Genomic DNA, 15038 nt, shown 5'->3' on the forward strand with positions numbered 1-15038 from the left:
TTGTCAAAATTAAAGGATTATCCATGTTTAATTGATATCGTTCTTTAAATGGGCGATGTGAAGGTGTTAATATCTTTCTCACTCGTAATCGTACTTTCGAACCTAACCCTAATTTCTCATACCTAAATATCTTTTATTAAATCTCAATTAATTTTAAGAATTTTATTAAAATATAATATTTTTAGGTGGTCAATCACACTTTAAAAAAAGATTGTGACAAATCCAAAATTTTTCATTAGGTCTAGTGATTGAGTCGTGCAAACAAAAAATCATTATGACAATAGAAATTTAGTTACATGACCTAAAATTTTAATGATAGCTAGCGTCATTTAACTGGTCATTAAGACATGCTAAATTTTTGTCTATTAAAGTTAAGTTTTGAGGTAAACTAAGTTATGAAATTAAAGTTCAAATATCAATGTAATAATCATAATTTTTTTAATTTTTTAAAGTACGAATATGATAAAAAAAATATAAAGTTTAAAAGCCAGTTATGTATTTAATCCGCCAGTTGATTCCTAATTTTTTTTGGCAATTTTTGGCAATTTTAAATAGCGCTAAACTATGCCAGGTAATGGAACAATCTTCAAGAGAGCAAAGAAACCCAGCTACCAAATTTCGTTTTTAATTCTCTCTCCTCTGATGACCCTATAGCTCCTGCATTGTTTTTTTTTTTTTTTTTTGATGCTAACTGACATGGACTTTAAGCTTATACAATCTTAATTATGGTTTCCTCCAATTCCATAAAATCTCTCTTTTTTTTTATTTCCATAATATTTGCTGAGATTTAAATCTTTTCATTATCTCTTTACTTTTTCAATGTTTTTCTTCTGATATTGTATGGTGTTTTTTTTTAAATACATAAAAACCCAGGTAAAGATCTATTTTAAAAGCCATATTAGCAGTAGTTGCCTATTGCAATTTTCCACTTTCTTACCTAGTTATGAAGTAAACTCTAGTCGAATTCATTCACGGATTCATTCATGAATTCATTATAAAAGAATAAAGAAGCAACTTAGAAAAAGAAAAAACGATTTGAGGGAGAAGGAAAACGGGGATAAGGGGAGAAAAAAAATGGCAAAAGAGTACCCTTTTTGAGAAATAAAAAATACAAGTATCCTATTTTGAGAATAAAATTTTTTTAAATACCTTATTTTAAGGAAAAAAAACTCCATTTTTCTTATCTATTTGCTCTTCCGGTGGTTGAATGTAAGCAGCCTGTGGCACCTTTGCGAGAATATGAATTGTGATTAATGTTCAATTGCTTTGTAAGAATTAAGTTGAGGGGTGCATCTACCAAAGGGAAGGGGCTCAATATACAGGCATAGATGGTTCATATTTCTTCATGAACTTAGTGATTAATAAATATTAGTTAGCTAAGACATGATATAGTATGACAATATTTTTTTTCCTTTTGCATTATGCAAACATTGCAAGATGTTTAACGATCTAATAAAATTGGAATTTCAAATGCCACATAATTAACTTAAAAATTGAAACCCCCACAATTATTATTATAATAATAACTAAATAACGTCACAATTACTTATGAAAATAGTGTGACACAGAAAATTTTTCACAATAAACCTAATATTTTATTACAAAATTGCTCAGTCACAAAAAAATCATGACTAAAAGCCTTAAGTGTAATGGTGTGACATATAAAATCTATATAATTTATCTACTATAAGGTTCAAAATAATAACTCTGTGTGAATGTATATATTTTTAAATTTTATTAAAAATTAAATAACAAATACATGCTATAGTAATTAAGTTTTAAACACAATTCTAGCAAAGACAATTTAAAAGGAAGGAACTATAAAAATTTTATTGAAGTTTCTTTTTTCCCCTAATGTATTTGTGTTCCTATCATGTTTTTACACTTTGCCAACCCCCTCCCCCCTTATTTTTTGTTTGAAAAAGTTTGGATTCCTAAAAATAAAAATTCAAGTTAGGGATGACAAATCATAAATGGAAGGAAAACTGTTGCCTTACTGAAATATGATCAACTCTCCACTTGCAATAACATCTTGGTCTAAGTCCACAATTCAAAGCATATTACTATGACTTTTGAAAGGTTGGTGAACTTCATATATTTTCTAGGTATTTTACAAACTTGACATTAATTAATTAATTACAAACTAAAACATCTACCTATAACAAGACGCAAATTGCGTGTTTGTATTTTTTTTATAAAAAAAAATTCTTGAGTTAAGCAATAAAAGATAATTATCTGTCATTCAAAAATGTTATGTCATTTATTTCAAGATTCAAATCGAAGATATTTGAAAATAAAAATAAAATTAAATCCTAACCATTAGAACTCGATATTTTTACAAGATCTTATATTCCTTTTTTTGGTCAATCGAAAAGATCTTATACTCCTTACTTAATTAATTAATTTGACATCTAAAGTGTGAAAATTTTGAACTAAAGCATATGTCATCAAAGACTTTTTAAGGGATGATGAGGAATATTGCAAATATTTAATTTACTTAGAAGGTTGATTTCTTAAGCACAATACTTGAATGAAAGCTACCAGGGTAACTTATTATTACAAGATCTTATGTTCCTTTTTTTGGTCAATCGAAATGATCTTATATTCCTTACTTAATTAATTAAGTTGACATCTAAAGCGTGAAAATTTTGAACTAAAGCACATGTCATCAAAGACTTTCTAAGGGATGATGAGGAATATTGCAAATATTTAATTTATTTAGAAGATTGATTTCTTTAAGCACAATACTTGAATGAAAGCTACCAGGGAAATTTATTATTTGTTTGAACTTTTCAAGCAAGATTTGATATGGCTCATTCAAGTTTTACCATTTCGCTTAGTACCTGAGAAATCGAAACTGCCATTTGCCAATGACTTCTATTTCCAGCTGACGATTACTATTGAAAAGTTTTTCATCTTCTCCCTCATTTCTATTTAATAGAAATTAAAAAAAAAAAACCATAAAAGTACAAAAATAAATTTTTTTATTAAAAGTAATAACATCATTATTACAAATAGAAGAATTTGCGGTTCTCATAGTATGAAGAACAAAGTGAAATTTTGTGCATTGTGAGGCTATACTAAAAAATATCCAGAACTATTCTTATGCCATCCCAACAAGATACACTAGCCCTACTAATCTCTTCAACTGCTAAAGATGCATTACTTTCCACAACAACATAATCAAAACCATATTCCCTTGCCTAACCTATATTCCAAACGGAATAGCTTCGATCTCAGCATATAAAGCACTCTGAATATGAGTCACCTAGTCACTATGTCACGGGTCGAGACTTAAGCTCCGAACCCGCGTGGCTCCAGGACCCGGGCATTCACCCTTCCAACGTCCCGGATCAGCCTGACCGTCACGGTTTACACTCTTGTGAGGTATTGTCCGCTCTGGCTTCCCCTAGCCTCACGGTTTTGTCTTACAAAAAGCGCTTCACAAGGCGGAGATTGTGTGAACCCTTTTATACTCCAGTGACCCTCTTATTATGTTCGATGTGTGATTCAGGACTCTTCCTTAGATCCGTGACAACTGCACTTAACAAGACATATCCCCTTCCATTCCTTACAACCATTCCTAACCCATTTATACCATTTTGAACATCAAAAATATTCGTGTTCTTATGAATGAATCAAATGCTGTTGAGAATATGTTTTAATAAAAAGGATTTTTAAGTAAATTTAAGTTTTTTAATCTTATAATAAAGTCAGATATATATAGTTGAATATCTACTATTGATTTTAAAGAGGATAAGGATAAAACCCATTTATCCAAATGTTAGAGATCTTGAGGTACTGTAAGGAGTATATTAAATTTACATGAAAAATATATAGTCAGTTTTTTCAAATTTTTTCTTATATGGCGGTCAAGAATCAATGTTGAAAAGAATTTTGGAAATCAATGGTTGACTATGTGTTTCTAGAATGTTGCTTTTTATATACAAATTTAGCAGAAATGTCCAGGGGATGCCTTTTGTCTAGAGTCCGCTATATACAACATTGAAAACCAAATTAAACAAATGGAAAGAAGGTTTCTTCCTGCGTTAAAAGCGGTCTTAAAAAAACACATTAAAATAATAAAAAAAATACATGCTATTTTTTTCAAGGCCAGGGAAGTATATAATATATAGTTTAGTTGAACAATAAGAGCTAGAGACAAAATAAATCTCTAACTTTTTTGAAATACATCCAAAACATAAGACCCAAAAATAAACCAAACTTCCTAAACGATCTAAAGATAACATTATGATTAATTTGAATTTTATTTATAGAAGTAGATAAATTTTACACAATCTATTAGAAAATCCATAACCAGATAATTTCTGTGATGGGAGTGTGTACATTAATTTTCTTTTATTTCAAAATGCAACATGAGTGAAATATTTTAAGAACCAGCAAAAGATAAACTAAAATCAAAATTACATTTAGGCATATAAATTATTCTCCATCAAGTAGAATTAAATCCTTGCAAAATCAAGGGACTTTTTGCCATCATGTGGATTTCCGAAAAAGTTGTTCATATAATCTGCAAGAACAAACTCTTTATAACGAGCAATTCCATCTTTCTCTACCAATTGAGGTAGGGGTGCAATCTTCTCCGTTGGTTTTGGAATTGTAAATATTGGTATTGACACCCTTGATTTTGTGCTTGTCGTGCGAACTCTATGCTCTGCACTTTTGTACTTTCCATTGCTTAATATCTGTAGACAAACACAAATTCATTAAAAACATTGTATTTGCATGATTATTTTTCATTAAAAAAAGACCCTTATTCAAATTTTGATTAGAACCTGCAACATATCGCCGACATTGATGACCAAAGCACCGGGAACAGGAGGGATCTCTACCCATTCTCCTTTTTTATCAATATCTGCATCGTCTGGAACTTTAACATACAAACCTCCAATCCCATCTTGTAACAAGACGGTGAGGGTGCCCATATCAGAGTGACGCCCTACACCAACTGTGAGCTCTGGATTAGGACATGTTGGATAGTAGTTCATATTGACGGTCTTGTTGCCAATAAGTGAATCAATCTTTGAGTCATCTAGTTTGACTCCAAGGTTTTCCATCAAAACTTCAAGCAATTTCTTCACCATGTCAAGCGATGTCTTCAAATACTCAAGTGCCACTTCCCTATAAGAAGAATAAGGTAAAAAAATCAATTGATTGTACTAGTCGATTGGCTTGTTTCGAAAAAAAACAAAGAAAAAGATCAAAAAGAATAAATGTTTCACCTGCACTCTATAGGCCAATGTTGAAGAACTTCGGCATCATTGGTGTATACCATGCTGATATAGTCTTTCCATTCCAATGCTTTCTCTTTCGCAGGAACAAAACTTGTACCATACTTCACTAATGGAGTTGGACTAGATTCTGTACGATAAACAGCCTTTCTTTCAGCGGGCAGGCCGAAGAAGTTATGTGCAGTATCCTTAAGTGACTCTAGTAGATCAACAGGCACTCCATGGTTGACAACTTGGAAGAAGCCAAGAGTCTCAGCTGCTCTAACAATTTCCTTGGCAACTTTATCATGGTCAGGTCCAACAAGCCTCGACAAATCAATCGGTGGCATCTCACATTTGCTTGCATTTTTCTTATCAATCTGCTCTACCGGTGGTTGAATGTAAGCCTCGGGCACCTTTGATATGCCCGAGTCCACCATTCCTTTGACGCCATTTCCATCTCGGACAACAAAGTTGAAGAGTGAGCTGCCATTATCAAAACTTGGAGCCATTTGGGTGTAATGTAAGGCTGTTGTATGTTTCTCTTGTATGCCGACAGGGTTTGATTGATAAGAAGTTGTGGTGCATCAACAAAAGGGATGGGCTCTATTTATAGTGAATGGATTGATCACCAACCACTAAAATAAAAATTATCATTTGACATTAGTGATAAATGGTTTTGGACTTTTGAGCAAGATGACATTAGGGGCGTTTGAATATGACAATTTTCAGTTTTTTCACATTTGATTCTCAGTTACTTGTTTATGTAAACATTTGAATCTAAATTTAAATCAATTAATTCATGCAATATTTAAAAAAATTGAACCTAAATTTAAATCAATTGATTCATCCAATTATTCTCTTTTGAAATTCAAATTCTGACATTTGCAATCTTTTTTTTAAATTTTAAACTGCAACTTATTTTATAAAAAAAAAAAAAAAAACGTTTGAAAAAATTTAGCCATCTAAAATGGATTTCCAGCTACTACCAATTTTGACCAATAACATATTTGGTCTAAAATTCACAATTCAAAACATATTACTCGGCATTTACTTGGTATTTACGATGTTTGATTAAGACAAACAGCAACATGCAGGATAACAATATTGATTTCATGTATAGGCATAACATGACAAAATGGAAATTCTGACCCATCCTTATTTGAATTTTATCCTCAAAATGGAAATTTAACGTTGAAAAGTAAGATCGATGTAACTTCTAAAAGATTTATTAGCAAAAAGACCTTTCAATCTCATGTGTTGATTTTCCATTGTAGTTGTGTTCATGGATTATGCAGAAAACCCTTTTCATTTCAAAATGACACAGCTCTCCATCTTTTCTCTACCACCTAATTAGGCAGTGGGACAACCTTTTTTTTTAATGTGTTAATAGTGAAATTATATATGGAAATATCATAATAGTGCTAGACTTGTTCACGAATTAGGCAGCTCGCCATGTTAAAGGCCGGATTGGGCTTTAGGTAAAATTTTTAAGTTTAGATTTGATTTGCTCGGCTTCAGATATTATTCTATATTAATAAAAATTTTTATTTAATTTTAAAATATTCAAAATATTAATAATTTTAGTAGATTATTTTTATTATATATATATATATATTGACTATAATAGTTAAACTAAATGAAGAATTGGTTGATTATGAGAGAAATTTACTTGTAAATGCCATCTTATAGGAAAAAAAAAAAATTACTATGATATAGTACATTCTAAATTACTTTGTTCCTTATTGGTCAATAAAAATTTAGAAGGGGTAGTTAGGATTTCAAACATTTTACTAAGTATGACAAAATCTTAAGCTTGCTAGAGAGAAGAGGCAAAATCTGCCTAATACGTTTCTTTGGTTGAATTCAATATATTCTTCAGAATCCAGACTTTAACATTGAAAGCGCATGGAAATAAAAGTTATATTCGCCATCCGTCGCATATATATGTCTTATTTTCGTACTTTTACATGTTTCAAAATAATATATCTTTTGAAAAATCAAAGAAAAATCATTTTAATTTTGGTTTTTTTCTCTTTAACCATAATTATCTATTTTTTTTCTTCGGTTTCAAAGTAAGAGAAATTAAAAAAAAAAATCTTTATAATTAATCAAAGTTACAAACTCAGAATTGAACTTAATTTTTTTAATTTTGTGCAAAATCAAATTAAGATACGGTATATGGGAGGATGGAATATCAAAGTTAACATAACTTTGTGAAGCAGATGTTCAACAAACTCAACACTTTCAACTGTCACGTGCCGTTGCAATTAATATTTATGTTAGAACAATGGTTTTTTTTTTTTTTTTTTTTCATGACGTATAGAGAAAAGACTTATTTCTTGCCGTCAATGACGTCTTTGTCTCCATCAATGGTGAAGAGGATGTTCCTAAATTTCCAAGTCTTACGTTCAAGTTCACAATACGTGTGAAGTTTTCTTCCAATTTTGTGATGATTTATTTATTTGACTTGTACATTAGTTTTTTTTTTTTTTTTTCTTTTTGCAATATAAATTTTTAAAATTATTTATTTTAATTATAATTTCTATTAAAAAATTATCTCTTACTACCCATAATTTTTATAGAACTATACGTACATAGTTTCTTTTGAGGTAATTGCATTTTTTAATTATTAAAAAAATTAAGATGACAATTATAACTATTCACAAGCTGAATGACCCATTCGGTCTGTCGGTTGGGCTTTAAACAAGATTTTTTTAAAACTTTGGTTTCGCACATGAAAATATATATTAGTAAATAATTATTTTTATTTAAATTTAATTTTGAATATATTTAAAAAAATTAAAATATTATTATAAAAACATTTTAACAATAAATTTAAATTAAACAAACATAAAAGGATTTAAATAATCAAAACTTAAAGAAGTTTTTAAAAATGTTGATTGAACCTTAATCAACTTAATCCATAAATACTTTTAATTACAATCAAATAAGCACTAAGTAAATATATAAAAACGCCATTTAACAACGATATAGATAATTTTCTTTTTTTTTATTTTTTATAAGTAAGACTAAGTTAATAATTAGATATAATTTTTTTCCGTATCTAAATTACTATAAATATATATATGCTACCAATACTCTTAAGCTTAATTAATTTATTCGTCCATAAAAATCCAAGGAAATTATAGAGTTGAGAAAAAACCAAATCATCCTCATCCAGAGGTTACCCAGAAGAAAACGCCTGGTAACGCGTGAACAAAGCCTCAATGACTCATTCAATTGTCCCACGCATATGCTGTGATTGGTTGACCCAAAATTGCCAATTTGCCCATAACTTTTATCGATTGCTGAAGCTGACGACTGCCATTGAAAATCATTCCGTCTTCACCCCCTTTTTTTCCAAGGAAAAAATATTTTTAATAGTAATTCGTCAAAAGTACAATATTATTTCATAAAAAAAAGAATAGTAAATATATAATTAATATATGTAAACAGCTTAGTTTTCCTTTATCCTCGGTCTTTTTCATACTCATTTTCAAACGATCAAATGTGAACTTTCAAAAGAAATGGTAAACGAGAAAGATTTTGGAAAAATCGGCCTTTATTACGAAATGGTAAACTAAACTCCCTACCCCTTGTATCAAACTAAATTCGTAAAATTTATGATTTTATGAGCATCTTCATTTTTGTCCTCTTGTGTTTGAAATTATAATGATTCCAACGTCAAAGAAAAGTAACTTGACAGATAAATTCAATAAAGTTATGGTGATGTGACTTATTTATAAATTATTAAAATTTTAATTTTATTAATTAAAATTATTTTTTTTACAATCGCAATCACAAAAAAAGTCAATAGAGGCTGCATAATTGTTTTTCTGATGCAACTTGAATTCAGTTATTCAAAATAGTAAATATATAATTAATATATATCTATATGACACGTTAACCAGACATTTGAATTTTTTTTTTTGTCATTTCCCATTAATTATCAACTTGACTTGGAAATATCCTATCAAACAGAAGAAATGACTCGAAATAATATATAATAATTTTTTTATTTTAGAGTTTTTTTTTGGCTTATAGAGGTCATGGATTAGTACTCTGTGGAAACCAATTGGTTGAATAAAAAAATTCCCTTTTTTATAAATTTATTCATAGCTGAAACGTCTACGAGGAATGTCTTTATCCGTTTTGTGTAGAGTCCGTGGAATTCAACAATGCACAGCAACGTAAATGTAAAAGAATGATGATATTGAATTAATCAAGAGTTAATTTAAATAAGAAAAAGAAAATAGATCAAAAAAGAAGAAGATTAAAACAAAAAAAAAAAAAGAGATATGAGAAAAAAAATTAAGTTTCCATTCATACTTTAAAAATATGCATATACATTACAGTTTATAATTTATGAATTATAATCCATAATACAGATAGTTATTATTTTAATAATTACCATTCCTACAATCGACTAATCATTGGCTTGACAACTTGTACTAAATAACTCTATTTGACTCCTTTGCATGATTTTTATTGCCAGTTTTTTTTAGTCTCTTACTAGTATCTTTGTCAGCTTTTAACTTCATCATATTACCCTTCCCTTGAGAGCATCCTTGCCCCTAAGGATCAAAAAGTGGAAATTGAGATTTAAAAACTAAGAAATCTTCCCATGTAGTATTCTTTGGACCCAGATTAGACCACTCCACTAGTAGCTGAGTGATAGCCTTGTTATTTCTCTTTAGTATTCACTTATCAAGTACAACAATTGGATATACTAGTGGTTAAAATTCTTGCCCACTTCAATAGGGGTTATTCTAAGGACATCTTTAGTGCTGACATTTTTCTTTAAGAGGTTAACATGAAATATAGGATGCAATTTTTAAAATTCTAGTAACTGTAACTTATAAGCTACTTTCCCAATCGTTGCAACTACAAGATAAAGACCATAATACCTTGATGAAAGTTTTAAATTTTTTCTTAATGCAAGAGAGATCTGCTTGTAAGGCTATAGTTTCAAATACACCATATCCCCCACCTGAAACTCCCTATTAGTCATGTTTTTATCGGCATAAAACTTTATCTTATATTGAGCTTTTCCTAATCGATCAACTAGTAGCTTACTTAAATTTTTTTTGTTCTTTAAGCAAGTCTTCCACAGTTGATACTATTGCTTCATTATTGGCATTCCAAAAAAATCTAGGAGGTGGATCTCTATATAAAGCCTAGAAGAGACTCATTTTTATGGTAGTATGAATGCTCAAGGCATTGGTTCAACCTCTCAAACTGGCCATCTAACTTTATGTGATAGGCTATACTAAACTGTAAAGAAGTACCTAATAGCTTCATCAATTCTTGCCACATAAAACTAGTGAAAAGTTTATCTTTATCCAAAATAACAGCTTTTGGAGTTCTATGAAGTTTACGAATTTGACTTAAGTATGCCTTAACCATATCTAAGGCAATGAAGGATGATAAAAAGGCAAGAAATATGCATATTTGATAAATTTGTCAATGATGACCATAATACAATTGAATTTTGAGATTGGGGCAATCTTTCCACAAAATTCATGGTGATCACTTCCCAAGTTTGTGTAGGAATTGGAATCGGTTGTAGTAAACCAAGATAAGCAACATACTCACTTTTATTCCTTTGACACACATCGCACTATTGCACATAGTCTTGCACTTTCTTTATCATCTTAAGCTAATAAAAATAGAGTTTGAGTCTAAAATAGGTTGCTTGGATTCCTGAAATGACCTCTTTGGGGTGAATCATAAAGTAGTTGCAATACTTGAGTTCTCAACAGACCCTAACTTTCAATATAAACTCTGTTTTTGTACTTAAGTACTCCATTACTAAAAGAGTAGTCAGAATCACTTGCAAAATTTATAATAAGAGCTGTGATGTTCTCTTAAGTGGTTGTATCTCCTTCATAACTCTATTTCACTTCAGTTACCCATTTAGGCATAAAAGTGTTTGAATATAGAACATGCAGCTCTCTTTCTTTTTCATGTCACCTCGATGGATCATCTGCCATTATATTTGTTTTACCCTTCCTGTATTGAATAGTATAATTCAAACCCAATAACTTAGTAAGCCCTTTTTTTCTAAATAGTGATAGTTAGCTGCTGTTCTAAAAGATATTTCAAGGCTTCATGATTAGTCTTGATAATGAATGGTCCACCTTTCAGGTAGTTTCTCCACTTAGAAACTGCCATCAAAATAGCTAAATACTCATTCTCATAGATAGATAAATCAGTATGTTGAAGACCTAATGCCTTGCTCAAATGGGCAATAGGCCTTCCTTTTTGTGACAAAACTGCTTATATACTTGAAAAACAAGCATATGTTTCTAGGTAAAAGGGCTTAAAAAATCTAGTAGTGCAAGTATTAGGGCATTGCTCATTGTTTCTTTAAGTTGTTGAAATGCTGTTATTATTGCACTTGACAAATGGAATCCATTTTTTTTTTAACATGTGTGTCAAGGGCTTATTTATCACTCCATATCCCCTAACAAATTTTCTGTAGTAGTTAGTCAGTCCAAGAAACCCTCTTAGAGATTTCAAATATTTAAAAAGTGGCCAATTCATTATTGCTTCTACCTTAGCAGAATCAGCTGCAACCCCATCTATTAAAATGATATGACCAAGATACTTAACCTATTTTTAACAAAAAAACATTTACTTTTCTTGGCAAACAGGCGATGAAGTCTTAACACCTCAAATACAAGTTTAAAATGTAAAACATGTTCCTCCAAAGTAATGTTATAAACCAATATATCATCAAAATATACTAATACAAACTTTCTTAGATATTCAGAAAACATATTATTCATCAATGATTGGAAAGTGATAGGTGTGTTAGTAAGTCCAAATAGCATTACCTTGAACTCATAGTATCCCTGATGAATCTTGAAGGCTGTTTTAGGGATGTTTCGACTTTGACTCTGATTTGCTAATATCTTGACCGTAAATCAAGCTTGAAAAAGTAACTAGCACGCTTCAATTCATTTAAGTCGTCCACTACTGGAATTGGAAACTTGTCTTTAACTGTTATTGTAATAAGTTACTTGTAGTCAATACATAGCCTTTATATACCATCTTTCTTCCTTACCAATAGACAAGGTGAAGCAAATGGACTCTTGCTAGTCTGAATAATAGATGAAGACAACATTTTTTAAATTTGTCTTTCCATTTCAATTTTTTGGTGATAAAGAAACTTATATGGCTTCAAATTTATAGGCTGAGAACCTTACTTTAGGGGTATACTATAGTCATGTGATCAAGCTAGTGGTAGTCTTGTTGGTTCCTAAAAAATGTCAGAATAAGTAGTGAGCAATTTTTACAGTTTAAGAAGAGTCTCTTATTCTATACAATCTACATTGATCATATAAATCTTTCCATTTATGTTTGGGTCCTTACTAGCATTTTTTGTAATTTTTTACTAGTAATGAGCTTAACATCTAGTTGCTTTTTACTTCCTTTCAAAGTCACTTACTGACCTTCTTTTTGAAAAATCATAGATAGCTCATTAAAATTGAACATCAAGGGACTATACCTTTTCATCCAATCAACCCTAAGAACCACGTCACTACACCCTATTGATAGTACTCCAAATCATGTGAGAAAATATGTCCCTACATTAACTAGGTTAACTCCTTACATCTGGCACTATTGTACAATCTCTTTATTAGTTACTGTTATAGCTAAAAGATTAGTCTGCTTTAGCTCTATTCCCTCTCGAGCCCACTTAGAAGTGATAAAACTATGAGTGTTACCATTGTCAATAAGGATATAAAGTGGTTTCCTTTTTATCATTCATTCAATCCTAAGGGTGCTGTGCCTAACACTACCCATAAAAGCATTAATGGAAATTTGTAAGTTTTTAAAATTGTCTTGTTCCTTAAGTCCTTTTGGTTCTCCATCACCATCCTACATGTTATCCTTTTCCTCATTGGATTCATCAGCAATAATGGTATTAAGTTGTTTTGTTCTACTTATATAGCCTAGCTTAAACTTCTTGCCACACTTAAAACACATATTCTGTAGCTTAATTTGCTCAATAAGCTACTATCTATTTGGTATGAAATTGGTTGGTAGGTTTGATTTTGGTTGAGTATGTATAGGCTTAGGATAAGGGCCAATATTAGAGGTCAACATAGGTTTGATGGTCTGCTTGTGTCTCTTATTTTCAAATTCAAGTGATAGTTCATGCAGTTTGGCTTGTCTGTAGGCAGCAACAAGGGTTCCAAGTTCATTAGCCTTCACTCTAAGCTTGATATCATCCTATAGTCTACTTATAAAGGCTAGAAACAAAGTACTCTTCAATCAAGTATGGGTTATATTGCAACATATAATGTCTTAACTCTTCAAATCTTTCTTAATATTCATCCACAGTAATTTTTTAAACCAATTTGTTGAACTTCTCTATTGTGTTAGAACAAGTTTTGTCACAGAACCTTTGGCACAAGTCATTAGTAAACTCTGACCATGTCCCCTTTCTTTTTGCATAAGATATCCATCAAACCAAACCCTAGCCTTTCTTGTTCAGTATATAACAACTATCTCCAATTTTTAGTGATCAGAGATTAAAAATATGGCAAAGTATTTTTGGCATTTTTTAAGTCAACCCCTAAGATTGTTTCTATCAAACATTGACGACTTAATCTTATGTCTAGGTGCAAATGTATTCATAATAGTTGAAGAACTACTACTAGCAATGAAATCAGCATGTTTAGACTATTCAGTATTAAATTAAAAGGTACTACCATTTATTTCATGTTGTTTATTGGCTAACAATCCTGCTCCACTAGGCTTATAAGCATATTTTTCATGATCATCTATTATTATGATTTCGACAAGCACCTTACCTTCCCTTTTAGATTGAGAAATAAGGACAGATGGTTGGTTGCTGGTCATCTCTTTTAATTCTAGTTGAGTTTTAATTACCTTTCTTAGATTCAATAGTTCAAGCACTTAGCTTATACGTTCATGATTTTTAGTAAGCTGTGACTCAATAAGCTTCATTTGTTTTTCCCATCACCTTGGAATTATTGACTCAGTAGTCATTAGAACCTCAAGCTGCCCTTGTATCACTCGAAGTTACTCTTGCAGAGCATCCAGTTTCGCTCCATCAATTATGGTTTGCTATTTATTAGGTTTTCCTATATTAAAGGTAGATTGAATAGGCTTTGATACCAAATTTGTAATAGAATGATGCTATTGAATTAATCAAGAGTTAATCTAACTAAGAGAAGAAAGAAATAGACTAGAAGAGAAGAAGATTAAGACTAGAAAAGAGAGATATGAGAGTAAGGAAATTAGGTTTCTCATTCATGCCCTAAAAATGTGCATATACTTGATAGTTTATAATTCATGAATTACAATCCATAATACAGATAGTTATTATTTTAGTAACCACTATTTCTATAGCCGACTAGTAATTGGTTTGACAGCTTGCACCAGATAACTCCATTTTCTACTCCTTTGTATCATTTTACCGCTAGTTTCCTTTAGCCCTTTACTAGTATCCTTGTTAGCTTCTAACTTAATATCAAAAAGATATGAAGCCTTTTCATATTTTCTGGTATTCCTTGACCAAAAAACCCTTTATTTATTAGTTAATATTTATTCTAAACTTTTTTAATTTTAAGAAATCTCTGACTTCATGAATTTTAGCCCAACATTACTTTTTTTTAATTTCGTCTACCTTTGAATTTATCAAACAAATCTTTTATCTTATTATTCTAATCATCATCATCCCCTTAATATCACCATGAAATTTTGATTTCAAATGAGTTGAAGAAGAACAAGAGAAAATTTTTTTTTTATTTTTTTCTCTTTTCAAAG

The 15038-nt window shown here is 30.4% G+C and overlaps 1 protein-coding gene across 1 annotated transcript; it reads right to left on the reverse strand.

Annotated features, from left to right (window-relative positions):
• Positions 1–4238: 4238 nt before the first annotated feature.
• LOC111276599 (scopoletin 8-hydroxylase-like) lies at positions 4239–5817 on the reverse strand. The gene is made up of 3 exons (XM_022862348.2): positions 5244–5817; positions 4797–5142; positions 4239–4706 (listed from the first exon to the last, which is right to left on the reverse strand). The coding sequence occupies exons 1-3, from the start codon at positions 5741–5743 to the stop codon at positions 4464–4466; spliced, it is 1089 nt and encodes a 362-aa protein (XP_022718083.1). The 5' UTR covers positions 5744–5817; the 3' UTR covers positions 4239–4463.
• Positions 5818–15038: the final 9221 nt, after the last annotated feature.

The sequence above is a fragment of the Durio zibethinus genome, chromosome 25 (assembly GCF_047325235.1).
Source record: "Durio zibethinus cultivar Kanyao isolate XHJ-2024 chromosome 25, ASM4732523v1, whole genome shotgun sequence".
Lineage (NCBI taxonomy): Eukaryota > Viridiplantae > Streptophyta > Magnoliopsida > Malvales > Malvaceae > Durio > Durio zibethinus.

Coding starts and splice junctions, on each gene's coding strand:
- LOC111276599 (XM_022862348.2), bottom strand. CDS start 5,743: ATGGCTCCAAGTTTTGATAATGGCAGCTCACTCTTCAACTTTGTTGTC. Junction 5,143..5,243: donor CATTGGCCTATAGAGTGCAG/GTGAAACATTTA, acceptor TTCTTCTTATAG/GGAAGTGGCACTTGAGTATT. Junction 4,707..4,796: donor ATGTCGGCGATATGTTGCAG/GTTCTAATCAAA, acceptor GTTTGTCTACAG/ATATTAAGCAATGGAAAGTA.